The following is a 16,221-nucleotide window of genomic DNA, read 5'->3' as shown; positions in this document are numbered from 1 at the left end:
AACTATATGAGACGATGTCTTGCTTGAAAGCCATCCTAATTGAGCAAGCAGATAATAACTTTAATTATTTCTAATCATTCAAACTACACTGCTTAAAACAAACAAACAAACAAACAAACAAAAAAACCAAAGGGAAATGTCAGATAAGGAGGTGTGTGTACTGAGAGAAGCAGGCTGTGCAGTGCGGCTGAGACCCGTAATGGAAGCCAACAGTCCCTGACCTCGCCCTGCAGACATCACCTTGCTCTGCTTAGCAGGTCTTTACACAGATGTCCACATATTTATTGAGTGTCGTTTGATACACTCACCCATTTATCTGCAAAGAGCATCGTTCTTTCTCTTCCCAATTATGCTGCATGACTATGGATGTCATCAACATCCCTGTCACCCTGACATCACTACTCCTGTCATCAACATCCCTGTCACCCTGACATCACTACGCCTGTCATCAACATCCCTGTCACCCTGACATCACTACGCCTGTCATCAACATCCCTGTCACCCTGACATCACTACTCCTGTCATCAACATCCCTGCCATCCTGACATCACTACGCCTGTCATCAACATCCCTGTCACCCTGACATCACTACGCCTGTCATCAACATCCCTGTCACCCTGACATCACTACTCCTGTCATCAACATCCCTGTCACCCTGACATCACTACACCTGTCATCAACATCCCTGTCACCCTGACATCACTACTCCTGTCATCAACATCCCTGCGATCCTGACATCACTACGCCTGTCATCAACATCCCTGTCACCCTGACATGACTACGCCTGTCATCAAGATCCCTGTCACCCTGACATCACTACACCTGTCATCAACATCCCTGTCACCCTGACATCACTACACCTGTCATCAACATCCCTGTCACCCTGACATCACTACACCTGTCATCAACATCCCTGTCACCCTGACATCACTACACCTGTCATCAACATCCCTGTCACCCTGACATCACTACACCTGTCATCAACATCCCTGTCACCCTGACATCACTACGCCTGTCATCAACATCCCTGTCACCCTGACATCACTACACCTGTCATCAACATCCCTGTCACCCTGACATCACTACGCCTGTCATCAACATCCCTGTCACCCTGACATCACTACGCCTGTCATCAACATCCCTGTCACCCTGACATCACTACTCCTGTCATCAACATCCCTGTCACCCTGACATCACTACGCCTGTCATCAACATCCCTGTCACCCTGACATCACTACACCTGTCATCAACATCCCTGCCACCCTGACATCACTACGCCTGTCATCAACATCCCTGTCACCCTGACATCACTACACCTGTCATCAACATCCCTGCCACCCTGACATCACGCCTGTCATCAACATCCCTGTCACCCTGACATCACTACACCTGTCATCAACATCCCTGTCACCCTGACATCACTACGCCTGTCATCAACATCCCTGTCACCCTGACATCACTACGCCTGTCATCAACATCCCTGTCACCCTGACATCACTACACCTGTCATCAACATCCCTGCGATCCTGACATCACTACGCCTGTCATCAACATCCCTGTCACCCTGACATCACTACGCCTGTCATCAACATCCCTGTCACCCTGACATCACTACACCTGTCATCAACATCCCTGTCACCCTGACATCACTACACCTGTCATCAACATCCCTGTCACCCTGACATCACTACACCTGTCATCAACATCCCTGCCACCCTGACATCACTACAGCTTGGGCACTGTCCTTGCCTTCTTCAGCTCAAGGTGAGCGCTCTACCGCTTGAGCCACAGCACCACTTCCAGTTTTCAAGTGGTTTATTGGAGATAAGAGTTTCACGGACTTTCCTGCTCAGGCTGGCTTTGAACCGTGATTCTCAGATCTCAGCTTCCTGAGTAGCTACGATTACAGGTGTGAGCCACCAGTGCCCAGCAGAGAGACTTATTATTTCTGAGGTTTATTAATGTTGAAGGGTGTCCCTGGGCCTGTTTCTTTAAAACAGCAGCCTTCAAGTAGGTCCAGGGAGAGAGTGCATCCAACACCCACAATGGCATAGAAACGGGAATATGGTCTCCACCTAACACTGACTCTTTCATTCTCCTCTCCACTGCTTTAGTTCTTAAAAGTGCAAATGCATAACATAGTAGTTAGAAAGCACTTTTTGAATGTCTTGGAGTAGCTTAAGTTACAAGAACTCTAAGGCATGAAACACAGGTGAATTCTCAATAGACCTGTTCCTTTTTTTCTGTTGGTTGTGGGGCCTGAACTCTGAGCACTGTCCCTCAGCTCTTCAGCTCAATGCCAGCGCTCTACCACTTGAGCCACGGCACCACTTCTGGCTTTTTCTGCTTCTGTGGTGCTGAGGAATCGAACCCAAGCCTCATGTATGCAAGGCAAGCACTCTACCACTGAGCCACCTTCCCAGCCTCAGACCTGTTACTTTTATGGTGCAATTGAAACCACTTCTGGTTTTATGGTTTCTCAAGAAATGAAATGAATCAACACAAAACCTTGACCTCAGTTGGTAAGAAGGGTGTTCGCACATTTGCAAATACTGCTGGCTAGCTGGGCCACATCTATAATCCGAGCTACTTAGGAGACGAAATTTGAAGAGGGAAGTTTGAAGCAAGCTCTGGATAGAAAGTCCTTAAGACTCCTATCTCGAACTACCCACCAAGTGGAGCTGTGAGATTCAAGTGCCAGCCTTGAATGAAAAAGCTAAGGGACACTGCTCAGGCCCTGAGATCAAACCTAGTACAGTGAACAAGAGGGAGGGAGAGGGAGGGAGAGAAGGGGAAGAGGGAGAAAAGGAAGGAGAGAAGAAGAGAGGAAAGGAGAGGGAGAGAGTGGGAGAGGGAGGGAGTGGGAGAGAAATTGGGGGAGAAGGGGAGAGGGGTAAGAGGAGAGAGGGGGAAAAGAACAAACTAAAGAAATAAATGGAATCAAGTCCAGTTCTCAGAAGAAATAAAATTCAAATAATTTGCAAACTGATTATCTTTGAATTCCCTGCTTCCAGAAGAAGAGATGGTCAACAGGACCAGATTCTTAAGGAAGTGGCCACTGCCGAGGCAGGGCACTCAGAAGAACCACAATTACCCCTAGAGACTGCCCACCCTCGAGACCTTGGGTCAGCCACCAGCCGGAGTCCATGATGAGCAGCAAGGAGGACACCAGGAGGAGACCCAGAAGGTGACCAGCATCACCTCCATCTCTGCAGGGTTAAAGCCTTCACAGGACGGAGTGAGCGTATTCCGAAGGCACAAATAAATTCTCCCGACTTTCATAAGGGTTGGGGATCAGCTGAGTGCCTCCTTTTATGAGATGTTCAAAGCACACTGAAGTCTAGTGAAATGCACAACTAGAGACCATGCTGACGTTACACAGACTCCTAAAGATTTCAAATAACTGTCCAAGAGATTACCAAATAACCTGATTAATGGGAATTCTGGTCCAATCAGATCAATATCCTGAAGCATGAAAAAAGGTCCTTTCAAATGAAATTCAGATATGACGGAAGACTTGCTTCAATAAATATTCTGAACTTAATTGGCTTAAGTGGACTAGGTGCTTCCATGTGTAAAACCACCCAACATGCCATGACCGCATCCTGGGCTGTTTATCCAGCCCTGTCTGGGGCCTGATTTACAGGCGATAAAGTGTCACTGTGACCCGTTCCACGGGTAGGAGCCATCTGCTAATGGAGCTCTTAGCTGGGAGGCGAGCAGTGCCGTGAGGCTCTCCGCCTCCACAGGAGGCCCTCTTGCTCTTCATCACAGTAAACAATCACTAACATGTGCATTAAAGAAAATTTAAATACATTATGACCCAATAAATACCATCATCAATCTGTATACAGTTTTCTTCTCTTAAAGATTTAAGGCCCACACACCTCAGTATTAGTGCCATACTATTACATTTATTTAGACAAAGGCAATTTTTAGCATGTTGGTACAGAGCTAACCGTATATAATCAGAGGATAATAATGTATGTTTTAGCTACTAGTACTCCCTTAGGAATTTCCACACAGAAAACTCTGAGGAGGATCTTAAATATGGGGAGCTAAATTAACTAACATGCTGCAATGACTTGTTTTTAGGAACGTGAAACTAGTTAATACATTGGCTCTGGAGATGGAGCCCAGAAGTTCACACCACCAGCCAAGCACTCTATCACTAAGCGACAGCACCAGTCCTTGGCTTTTTTTTCTTTGTTGTTGGTCGTGGGGCTTGAACTCTGGGCCTGGGCGCTGTCCCTCAGTTCTTCAGCTCAAGGTGAGTACTTGAGCCACAGTGCCGCTTCTGGCTTTTCCTGTGTAATGTGGTATTGAGAAATTGAACCCAGGGCCTCATGCATACAAGGCAAGCACTTTACCACTGAGCCACCTTCCCAGCCCCAATCCCTGGCTTTTGAGACAGGGTCTTGCTATACAGTTCAGGCTGGCATTGAACTTACGACTCTCCTGCCTCAGCAGAGTGCTCTACTTGGCTGGAGTGCAGGGAATAGAAGTGCACCACTGTACTTTCATTTAAGACAAAACTATTATTGCACTGGATGAGAAAATTTAGGCTTAGAGTACATTTCAGGTTAGTGTGGCCAAAATAAAGGCTTATCTTTACTTGTATTCATTATTTTATTATCATTAATTCTAAAGGCCCTTGGGGCTTGTATTTGATTCAAAGAACAAAAGTGTCCTTTTCCTTTTTGTTAGTGTAGTACTGGTGGGCTTGAATTCTGTGTCTCATGCTCTCACGCAGTTATTTTGCTTAGGGCTGAAGCTCTACCACTTGCACCACATCTCCAGTTCTGGCTTTTTGCTGGTTCATTGGAGATAGGAATCTCTCAGATCTCCTGGGCTGGCTTTGAACCTTAATCCTCAGATCTCAGCCTCCTGAGTAACTAAGATTTATAGGCATGAGCCACTGGTGCCTGGCAAGATGTTGTAACGATTTCATGAACTGAGGCTTCCAAGTTGACCTTCCAGAGGAGGCTAAAGCAGGCTGTAATAACGTGTCCACCAAGCAGCTGCCACCTGACACACGGGCCACAGCCAGTGCTGTCCCTGACCAGAGAGGAGGTCCACTATGGTTTGCCGGTGGTCTTCTGGCGGTTCCTGTGGTGGGGACTTGGGGAAGGACCACCTGCATGCCTGGCCTTTCTTGCTGGCCTCCGGCGCATGCTCCCACCACGATTCCTTCTGCCACGAAGTCTTCATAGGAGCCAGTCAATGCTGGTGCTGTGTCCTTGAACCACTAAACATACTGATCTTACAAAGTATCTACAAAAGTACGCGTTGGGGCTGGGAAGGTGGTTCAGTGGTAGAGTGCTTGCCTCGTATGCACGAGGCCCTGGGTTTGATTCCTCAGCACCACATACACACAGAAAGCCAGAAGTGGTACTGTGGCTCAAGTGGTAGGGCGCTTGCCTTGAGCTGAAGAGCTGAGGGACAGCGCCCAGGCCCAGAGTTCAAGCCCCACAACTGACCAAGAAGAGAAAAGAAGAGGAAAGAAAAGAAAAGAGAAGAGAAAGTTGGGCACTAGTGGCTCATGCCTGTAACCCTAGCTACTCAGGAGGCTGAGATCTGAGGATCGCAGTTCAAAGCCAGCCTGGGCAGGAAAGACTGTGAGACTCCTATCTCCAATAAACCACCAGAAAACCGGAAGTAGTGCTGTAGCTCAAGTGGTAGAGCACTCGCCTTGAGCTGAATACCTGAGGGACAGCGCCCAGGCCCAGAGTTCAAGCCCTACGACTGACCAAAACAAACAAACAAAAAAAAAAGAATAGAAGAGAGAAGAAAAGGCCATATACCATATGATTCTATGATACTATAATGGCTGGAAGAGGCCAACTTGCAGAATGCACTGAGGTGCCCGCACCGGCTGAGTGGACTATCGGTGGGCAGTAGAGCTCTAGAGACAGAGTCCACGGAGGTGTTGGTGCCGGCTGGGGGAGGTGCGGGGGATGGTGGTTCCTCAGGAGTTGTGAGAAGATGTTCCTAACAAGCCAGACGCTGCTGGGCCTACTGGACAGGCCTGACCCCGTCTGCCCTCAGCTACACCTCACTCAAGAGACCACACCTCAACTTTTGTACTTGGGACCCCTTCAGGGAAGCCCGCTCACCTCACCTAGAAATGCAGTACTAGGAATGACCGTCCTAGTCACGCGCTCACTAAACTGGATTTGCACAACCTGTGGCTGCACCCAGCTTCTCTGCCTTTTCTTTTTGAAACAGCCTCACTATGTGGATCAGTATGGATCAAACTCGGGGTCTCTCCTGCTCCAACGACCCTTCCCCTCCCCAACTCCAGCCCGGGGCCTGGGCTTGAGCTCAGGGCCTGGGTGCTGTCCCTGAGCTTTTTCAGCTCTAGGGCAATGCTTTACCCCCCGAGTCACACAAACACTCGTCAATACTCTTATCTCCCCTGAACCACCAAGGAGGCAAGGTGGCCAGGCCCCAGTGGCTCATCCCCGCAAAGCCTAGCAACTCAGAAGGCTGAGCTGAGGCTCGCAATTCGAACCCAGCCCAGGCAGGGAAGTTCCTGCCAGTCTACTATCTCCAATTAACCTGAAAAACCAGAAGTGCTGCCATGACTTAAGTGATACAGCGCTAGCTTTGAACACAAAGAAGAGGTCCTGGGACATGCCCAGCCCAGTTCAAGCCCCACAGACCAACAAACAAAACAACAACCACAACAACAAAAGTCAGAAGTAGAGCTGTGGCTCAAGTGGTAGAACACTAGCCTTGAGCAAAAAACTCTCAGTGACAGCACCCAGGCCCTGACTTTAAGTCCCATCCAGGACTGGCACAAAGTAAAAGGCATTTCCAGGTTATTGAAAACACCCTAATGAATTTCACCAAATATGAAATACATTTACTGAAGATTCATGGATAGCACTGCTCAGTAGTCAGAACACTGTGTGTAGTACACAACCGCTCACTAGTCGGTACGTTGTGTGCACTACACAACCGCTCACTAGTCGGTACGTTGTGTGCACTATACAACCGCTCACTAGTCGGTACGTTGTGTGCACTACACAACCGCTCACTAGTCGGTACGTTGTGTGCACTACACAACCGCTCACTAGTTGGTACATTGTGTGTACTACACAACTGCTCACTAGTCAGTACATTGTATGTACTACGCAACTGCTCCCTAGTCAGTACGCTGTGTGCACTACACAACCGCTCACTAGTCCGTACGTTGTGTGCACTACACAACCGCTCACTAGTTGGTACGTTGTGTGCACTACACAACCGTTCACTAGTCGGTACGTTGTGTGCACTATACAACCGCTCACTAGTCAGTACGTTGTGTGCACTACACAACTGCTCACTAGTCAGTACGTTGTGTGCACTATACAATGATGCTTTATGCATCAAGTTCCATTTTTCTTCTACATGTCAAGAAACATTTCCCCAGATGAAAACAAGCTAGGGCATATGTCTGAAAGCGAGACTCGCTCCTAGGAGCAGCAGTGCTGGGTGCGGTGAGCCTCCTGCACTCTGCACTGAGTCACCTTTAACAGGACTCTGACTCTGACCAAGGGCTCAGGGTTAAAGCGTTCCCATGAGCACTGGGAATCAGAGCCTGGTGCTGGGAACCCTTGGATATATTCTCAGAGCTGGCCCCACCCCATGAGAGCAGCTCAGGTGATTCTGCCCTCTCTGAAGACACTTTACAGGTAGCTCATTTTACTGGAGTAACTGCCAGCTACATCCTGGAAATAGCAATGTAAACTGTTTCACTTAAAATGCAACAAAATAAAGTTTAGCTACATATATAAAATTGGATGCAAAAGTTTTCTATGAAAACATTAGTAACTACTACTTTTCATCATTAAGAGTTGCATGACTCCCTGGAGGGAGTCCAGTGAGCTAAGTATAGTAGGGCCAAAGTGCCCTTGTTTTGCTCTAGATTTGACTCAAGAGGAGCACTACATCTCTCAAGTTTCCATTTGTTAAACAGCTAACTCTTCCCCTTTCATTCTGTGAAGGCTAGTCCAGTCTGTACGGATGATGGGTGGCAGGTGTTGTGTAGTCTGTACGGATGATGGGTGGTAGGTGTTGTGTAGTCTGTATGGATGATGGATGGTAGGTGTTGTGTAGTCTGTACGGATGATGGGTGGTAGGTGTTGTGTAGTCTGTACGGATGATGGGTGGTAGGTGTTGTGTAGTCTGTATGGATGATGGGTGGTAGGTGTTGTGTAGTCTGTACGGATGATGGGTGGTAGGTGTTGTGTAGTCTGTACGGATGATGGGTGGTAGGTGTTGTCCAGTCTGTATGGCTGATGGGTGGTAGGTGTTGTGTAGTCTGTACGGATGATGGGTGGTAGGTGTTGTGTAGTCTGTACGGATGATGGGTGGTAGGTGTTGTCCAGTCTGTATGGCTGATGGGTGGTAGGTGTTGTGTAGTCTGTATGGATGATGGGTGGTAGGTGTTGTGTAGTCTGTATGGATGATGGGTGGTAGGTGTTGTGTAGTCTGTACGGATGATGGGTGGTAGGTGTTGTCCAGTCTGTATGGCTGATGGGTGGTAGGTGTTGTGTAGTCTGTATGGATGATGGGTGGTAGGTGTTGTGTAGTGTGTATGGATGATGGGTGGTAGGTGTTGTGTAGTCTGTATGGATGATGGGTGGTAGGTGTTGTGTAGTCTGTACGGATGATGGGTGGTAGGTGTTGTGTAGTCTGTACGGATGATGGGTGGTAGGTGTTGTGTAGTCTGTACGGATGATGGGTGGTAGGTGTTGTGTAGTCTGTACGGATGATGGGTGGTAGGTGTTGTCCAGTCTGTATGGATGATGGGTGGTAGGTGTTGTGTAGTCTGCACGGATGATGGGTGGTAGGTGTTGTGTAGTCTGTACGGATGATGGGTGGTAGGTGTTGTGTAATGTGTATGGATGATGGGTGGTAGGTGTTGTGTAGTCTGTACGGATGATGGGTGGCAGGTGTTGTGTAGTGTGTATGGATGATGGGTGGTAGGTGTTGTGTAGTCTGTACGGATGATGGGTGGTAGGTGTTGTGTAGTGTGTATGGATGATGGGTGGTAGGTGTTGTGTAGTCTGTACGGATGATGGGTGGTAGGTGTTGTGTAGTCTGTACGGATGATGGGTGGTAGGTGTTGTGTAGTGTGTATGGATGATGGGTGGTAGGTGTTGTCCAGTCTGCATGGATGATGGGTGGTAGGTGTTGTGTAGTGTGTATGGATGATGGGTGGTAGGTGTTGTGTAGTGTGTATGGATGATGGGTGGTAGGTGTTGTGTAGTCTGTATGGATGATGGGTGGTAGGTGTTGTGCAGTCTGTATGGATGATGGGTGGTAGGTGTTGTCCAGTCTGTATGGATGATGGGTGGTAGGTGTTGTGTAGTGTGTATGGATGATGGGTGGTAGGTGTTGTCCAGTCTGCACCACTAGGTTATCAAGTATAGCACACTGGCAGCTAGGGCATCAGCAGCAGACCATCAGTCAAAGGGTTTAGAGCACACACAAACCTTGCAGAGCAAGTGTGGTCTTCTACTGAGAGCACATTCAACAATTCTGGCAAAGCAGCTAGCTGAGAGAAGGTGAAGAGGTCAGTTCACAGGCTACACATCTGTGCCAGCAGGAAGCACTGCGAGCCTGCTATCAACAGAATCTTACAATGCTTCCTAAGTTTCCTGAACGACACCAATTATTTTCAATTACTGCACATGAGATATAAAATGACGAAATGTAACTTCTATGTAAATTAATACTAAAATAGTAACAACTGTGAATAAAACTCATCAATGAAATTTAGAACAAAACTATACAGAAGCACCGAGTGACATCTTTTGTGATGTGTTTTTATATAAAGATCGTGTTACCTTTCCGAGCATCCTGCCTAAGAAGTAGTAATGTCTGGCAAAAGAATCTCCCACAAGCATCTGGGCAGCTGGGTTCGGGTACAGAAGCCCTTCATTAGTGGTCTTAAAGAATCCCTGGTTGGGGTTAAATCCGGATTTTAGTAGTTCATTTAAAAACTCTCGAAAAATACCCCCACCATCGATGCCAGCTTCATCCAAGCCATGGGCGTTGAGCAAGTGCACACGGATCCGCTTTTTCAAATCTGGTTCTGTTAAGGAAAAGGGAAGGGTGTTAAACAGTCAAAAAAGCAGTGAGAGCAAGGGTGATACAGGAAGCACCAGCGGAGGTCAGACAGCAGAGTGCTGACGTGTATGACTCAGCAGAGCCATGATATTAAAGGGACAATGCCATGGCATCCACATAAATACAAATAAGCAAACATAGTCCAAAACCAGAAGCTTGTGTACATCAAAGTGCCCATTTCAGCTTGCTAGCAAACAATAAAAACAACCTCTCTGGAGTCTGCAGGAAAAGGTTTGCAATAGTAGGGAGCCCAAGGCTTTGGCGTGCTAGACAAGCGCCCTTCCTTCATCTGAGCCGCGCTCCCAAGCCCTTCGCTTCTTCACTTGCTCTTGGCTAACTTTATCCAGGTTGGCCTTGAATGTTGAGACCCCAGGCCGGCGCCCCTAGAGTAACTAGGCTACAGGAATGCAGCATCACACCCAGCACCAAATCTCTTTCTGTTGACTTCTCCAGACGGGCACCGTGTGAGCAGCATTTAGGAGAAAGTTAAAGTGTGTCATCTACTGCATGACAGAGGAGACTGAAATGCCTGTAGAGGAGGGGAATAAAACTAGGGACATGAGAAGATACTAGAGCAGCTGTTATCATCAGGAACACTGCCAAAGGTGACACTACAGAGCCCAGAATGAGGAGAGCCATGTGACCCGACACCAGGGACCATAGCCCCTGTGGGAGTCAGGCAAACACCTATACCTTCGGGGCTACAGCTACTGTATCATGCCCAGCTAGAACATATGCTGGGGATTGTATGTTACTGAAATCTCTTAACAGGCCCAGGCTAAAAATCACACTCATCTGCAGGACAAAACTGAGCAAAACTAACACTCCAACAGCTGCAAACATGAACCACCCCCAGCTGACACATCATTTTTTTTTGTCGATTATGGGGCTTGAACTCTGGGCCTGGGTGCTGTCCCTAAGCTCTTCAGCTCAAGGCACAGTACCACTTCCAGTTTTCTGGTGGTTAACTGGAGATAATAGTTTCTCACTAGCCAGGTGCCGGCGGCTCACGCCTGTAATCCTAGCTACTCAGGAGGCTGAGATCTGAGGATCGCGGTTCAAAGCCAGCCCTGCCTGGAAAGGTCTGCGAAACCCTTATCTCCAATAAACCACCAGAAAACCTGAAGTGGTGCTGTAGCTCAAGTGGTAGAGTGCTAGCCTTGAGCTGAAGAGCTGAGGGACAGAGCCCAGGTCCAGAGTTCAAGCCCCATGAGCTACTGGTGCTCAGTTTGAGGTACTATTCTTAAACATACTTTTTCAAAGTTGGAATCATAATCAAGATAAAGAACATCCTTTCACTGACAGTCCCATCTCAATTTTGGTTCATATAATTACAAAACATGTTCAAACTAAGTTCCAGATAAACTTCCAAAAAGAAATCTCGCCAGCTAACCAGAAACAAAAACACTAAAATGTATTTGCTCCAGCCATGAATGGCTCATGGCTGTAATCCTAGCTACTCAAGAGATTGAGATCTGAGGATCATGGCATGAATCCAGTCTGGGTAAGAAAGTCCAGGGGATTTTTATAGAATACCAGCCTTAAGCCAAAGACGCTCAGGGACAGTGACTACAGCCCAAGTTGGCCTGAGTTAAAACTCTAGTACTGGCACAAAACAGTGAAAAGAGAACATATTTTCACATTTATATCAAGCTGTCACCTGAACATCTAATCTGTTTTGTTTTGTTTTTGTTGGTCGTGGGCCTGAACTCTGGGCCTGGGCGCTGTCCCTCAGCTCTTCAGCTCAAGGCTAGCGCTCTACCACTTGAGCCACAGCACCTCTTCTGGCCTTTTCTGCTTATATAAAGCTGAGGAATTGAACCCACGGCCTCATGCATGCAAAGCAAACACTCTACTGAGCCACCTTCCCAGCCCCTGAACATCTAATCTTAATGGACAGCCTTGAACTCGGGGCTTTGTGTTTGGAAGGCAAGCACTTTAGCACATGAGCCATACCTCCAGCTCCAAATATCTTTTTTTTTTTTTTTTTGGTGCCAGTCCAGGGGTTTGAACTCAAGGTGTAGGCACTGTCTCTGAGCTTCTTTTTCTTCTTCTTTTTTTTTTTGGTCAGTCATGGGGCTTGAACTCTGGGCCTGGTGCTGTCACTGAGCTCTTCAGCTCAAGGCTAGTGCTCTACCACTTGAGCCACAACACTACTTCTGGTTTTCTGGTGTTTTATTGGAGGTAAGAGTCTCACAGACTTAGGCAAGTCTGGTTTTCAACCATGATCCTCAGATCTCAGCCTTGTTAGTAGCTAGGATTACAGGCGTGAGCCACCAGTGCGGGGCATGAGCTTCTTCTGCTTAAAGCTAGTGCTGTACTTGAGCCAGAGCTCCACTTTGCTATTTTTGGTAGTTTACCAGAGGTAAGAGTTTCATGAACTTTCCTACCCCAGTTGGCTTTGAACATTGATCCTTAGATCTCAGCCTCTTCAGTAGCTAAGATTGTAGGTGTGAGCCACTGGCATCTGGCTTCTGAATATCTAATTTTAAGAACGAATACAAGAAGTTACTTGATATATATATTACTTCAAAAACTGCCAGATAGTAACAATGATATGTTTTTTTTGTTTTTTGTTTTGGCCAGACCTGGGGCTTGAACTCTGGGCCTGGGCAGTCCCGGAGCTTCTTTTGCTTTTTCTCTTGCCGGAAATCTAGGCTTATAGGTATCTTGACACCACTTGTTTCTAAGGATAAATTAGAAATGTCCAGCAGGACACTGGTGGCTCCCACCTACAATCCTAGCTACTCAGGAGACTGAGATCTGAGGATGGCAGTTAGAAGCCAGTTTGGGCAGAAGAGTCTGTGAGACTCTTATCTCTAACCAGCAAGAAACCAGAAGTAGAGGTATGGCTCAAGTTGTAGAGCACCAGCCCTGAGCGAAGAAAAAGCCAAGCAAGAGTCTGCGCACACGCATGCACACATACACACCAAAAACCACCAACACCCCAACAAAACAAAACCAAAAACCAAAATCAGTGTCACCACCACAAAAATGTCATTTCAAAGGGCCAAGGATGCAATTCAATGGTAAAACATCTGTATGTATGTGGAAGGCTCTGCATTAGACCCCTAGTATTTCAAAAACAAACAAGCAGAGGACTTTGTTGATGATTCTCTCCTAAAATAATTTTCCAGCCTCCCCTGCCATATATACCTCTATAAAGAGCAGTACACATACCATTTTCTGGGGACAGTTTGTCATAAGCATCCTCATAAATATAGTTCCTTCTTATTGTGACATTTATTCCATCTAGAAATGGACCATCTCCTTGAACTTCTTGCTTATCTGCATAAATTAACCTTTGAAAGATCTGACAAGGGAAGTTACAAGGTTATTATAAACAACAAACTTGTTATAGACACAAGCAATCCAAAGAACTGGGGGTAGAGGGTGGGGTGCTAGAACTGGCGCTTAAACGCAGGACCTGGGCACTATCCCTGAGCTTCTATTGCTCAAGGTTACTGCTTGAGCCAAAGCTTCATTGCTGCTTTTTTGGTGGTTAACTGGAGGTAAGTGTCACATGGACTTTCCTGTTTAGATTGGCTTCGAACTACAATCTTCAGGTATCGGCGTCTTGAGTAGCTAGGGTTACAGGTATCTGGCTTCAGTAAATAAAATTTAATAGTCATGGTATCAAATGTTGGCTGTTTTCTTCCATTTTGTAACAGATTCTGAAAATCAATTGCTTTATTTAGTCTATATTCATTACAAATCTTTCATAAAAATTCAGGAGGAACTGCTCTTGGGGCTGGGAAGGTGGCTCAGTGGTAGAGCGCTTGCCTTGTATGCCTGAGGCCCTGGGTTCAATTCCTCAGCATCACATAAGCAAAAAGAAAAAAGCCGGAAGTGGCGCTGTAGCTCAAGTGGTAGAGCCTTGCCTACCCTTGAGCTGAAGAGCTGAGGGACAAGTGCCCAGGCCCAGAGTTCAGGCCCCACGACCGGACCAAAAAAAAAAACCAAAAACCGCTCATTGTAAAAGTCCTATTACAAGACCTAGTGGGAATACTTCCATAATGACATAATTCACAGGTTATTGATTGTGAAAATCAAGCATAGGGAACTCGAAGTAGTTGCTATTTGTAGTTTTTGAAGAAAAAATGCCAACAGTTTCTAAAGCAAATGCCCAGGAGTGAGGAGGCCTAACCAATACTTCTTGAAACCAACACCAAAAATTCTTAGAAAAATTCCTAGAAAAAAACTACATATAGTTAAGTGGTTGCAAATAGAACACATTAGATTATGTTTGGGAACAGATACAAACAAATTCTGGTATGTGGGTGAAAATCACCAGGCAGGGAGGTACAGTATCTGCTCATTTTTATTTTGTATAAAGTAGTGTTCATGATATGCCACTTCCACTCGAATGAATGGAACATACCTTTACAAAAAGTGGCATTCTCAGTAACAAATTCATGATCAGAAATCTGTTCATCTAACAGGCCATTCAGCCAGCTGTAACTAAGGGAAACCTTTCCGTTTGTGCCATGAGGTACCTGCTGTGTTTCACCAACTACTGAACGCTGTTACAACCTAGTGAGAACACAGATTAGACACCATCAGGGGTCTGCTGGCTGGTGTTTTGAGGGGGGTGGTGTGTGTGGTTTGAACTCAGGGCCTCACACTTGCTAGGCAGGCCCAGGGTCTCGGATTTATGCAAGGCTGACGGGAACTGCAAGCCTACTTAGACGCTTAGTTTAGCTGAGATGACAAGTATGTGAATCACTCTGTATTTACTGGTGGAATGGGGTTGCTCACACTTTTTGCCAGGACCCTCCTGAGGACTGCCTCCCACTAAGCCAGGACTACAGGAAGAACCCTCCATACCCAGTCTGGGGCATTAGTTGTTTACATAAGGTGATCACTGACGTACCTTCACTCGCTCCTCAAAAGGAACCACGAAAGGCAGTTCTGTCAGAATGGCGAGCTGCCGTTCCTCAGACACGGACAGGGGCGGGGACTCCAGGCCCACTGCAGTGTTAGAAGCTCATTAGTCCACGCGCACTGTCAGACAGGCCCCAGCAGTCTAACGCAGCTATCTACCCCCAGCGCCCCAGACCCAACCGAAACCTTTTTCAGTCTTCCTGGTCATGTGAGCAGTACCACAACAGCAAGGGCAGGACAGCAGGCCATTTTTTTGTGGGTGATGAGACTAGCTCATGGGGCCAATTTGGGTAGTATTCCAAGACCAAACCCTGCGGAAGCGCAGGCTCAAAGGTGCAGAAGCTACAGTGTGTAGAGGCGCTCCCGGAAGCCGCCGGGAGGTAAGGTGGGCTCACCCTCCAGAGCAGACTGCAGCGGGCCGATCCTGCCCATCCGCCGGAACCTCCAAACGTGCCTGGAAGCAGGGACGTAGAGCTGGGTGACCTGAGGGGACCAAACTGGTGTCAGGACTTCCTTTGGACCCACAAGGACCCTGGCTGGGCTTCCTCTACTGCGAGACAGGCTGGGCCTTGCTTCTGTTTTGATGAACTGGCCCTCTCTGCCCTATCTAGTCTGCACTTGCTTGCTTCTCCTATGCCGATTCTCTCTCTTTTTTTTTTTTTTGGGTCTGGTCGTGGGGCCTGAACTCTGGGCCTGGGTGCTGTCCCTCAGCTCTTCAGCTCAAGGCTAGCGCTCTACCACTTGAACCACAGCACTACTTCCGGCTTTTTTTCTTTTTGCGTATGTGGCGCTGAGGAATGGAACCCAGGGCCTCATGCATGCAAGGCAAGCGCTCTACCACTGAGCCACCTTCCCAGCCCATGCTGATTCGATTTTTAAACTGAATTGATAACTTTTATTTTTCCTTATTTTGCCAGGCCTAGGTCTTGAACTCAGGGCCTGGGCGCTTTCCCTGAGCTTCTTTTGCTCAAGGCTAGCACTCTACCACTTGAGCCACAGTGCCACTTCCAGCTTTTTCTGTGTATGTGGTGCTGAGGAATCAAACCCAGGGCTTCATGCATGCGAAGCCACATTCCCAGCCCAATGACTGTTTTATTCAAGAATAAACAGTATCAGGGCATAGCAAACAGTCATAATAATACAATGGCTTTACAAAACAAACCATACTGAGAGCATCCTTATAAATGGCATAACTATGGGAACTATGTCACTGAT

The 16,221-nt window shown here is 47.2% G+C and overlaps 1 protein-coding gene across 2 annotated transcripts in view; it reads right to left on the bottom strand.

Moving 5' to 3' along the window:
• Ube3c (ubiquitin protein ligase E3C) overlaps positions 1-16,221 on the bottom strand; it is a 90,674-nt gene that overhangs the window by 20,508 nt on the left and 53,945 nt on the right. For both annotated transcript variants that reach the window (XM_042671582.1, XM_042671581.1), the window contains 4 exons: positions 15,402-15,489; positions 14,996-15,093; positions 13,303-13,435; positions 9,840-10,087 (listed from right to left, as the gene is read on the bottom strand). In XM_042671582.1, the coding sequence (XP_042527516.1) occupies positions 9,840-10,087; positions 13,303-13,435; positions 14,996-15,093; positions 15,402-15,489 (567 nt within the window). The remainder of the gene's footprint in view (positions 1-9,839; positions 10,088-13,302; positions 13,436-14,995; positions 15,094-15,401; positions 15,490-16,221) is intronic.

The sequence above is a fragment of the Dipodomys spectabilis genome, unplaced genomic scaffold (assembly GCF_019054845.1).
Source record: "Dipodomys spectabilis isolate Male_0828 unplaced genomic scaffold, ASM1905484v1 ptg000646l, whole genome shotgun sequence".
NCBI lineage: Eukaryota > Metazoa > Chordata > Mammalia > Rodentia > Heteromyidae > Dipodomys > Dipodomys spectabilis.
Note: the sequence above shows the minus strand (reverse complement) of the source record. Positions and strands in the feature narration are given on the sequence as shown.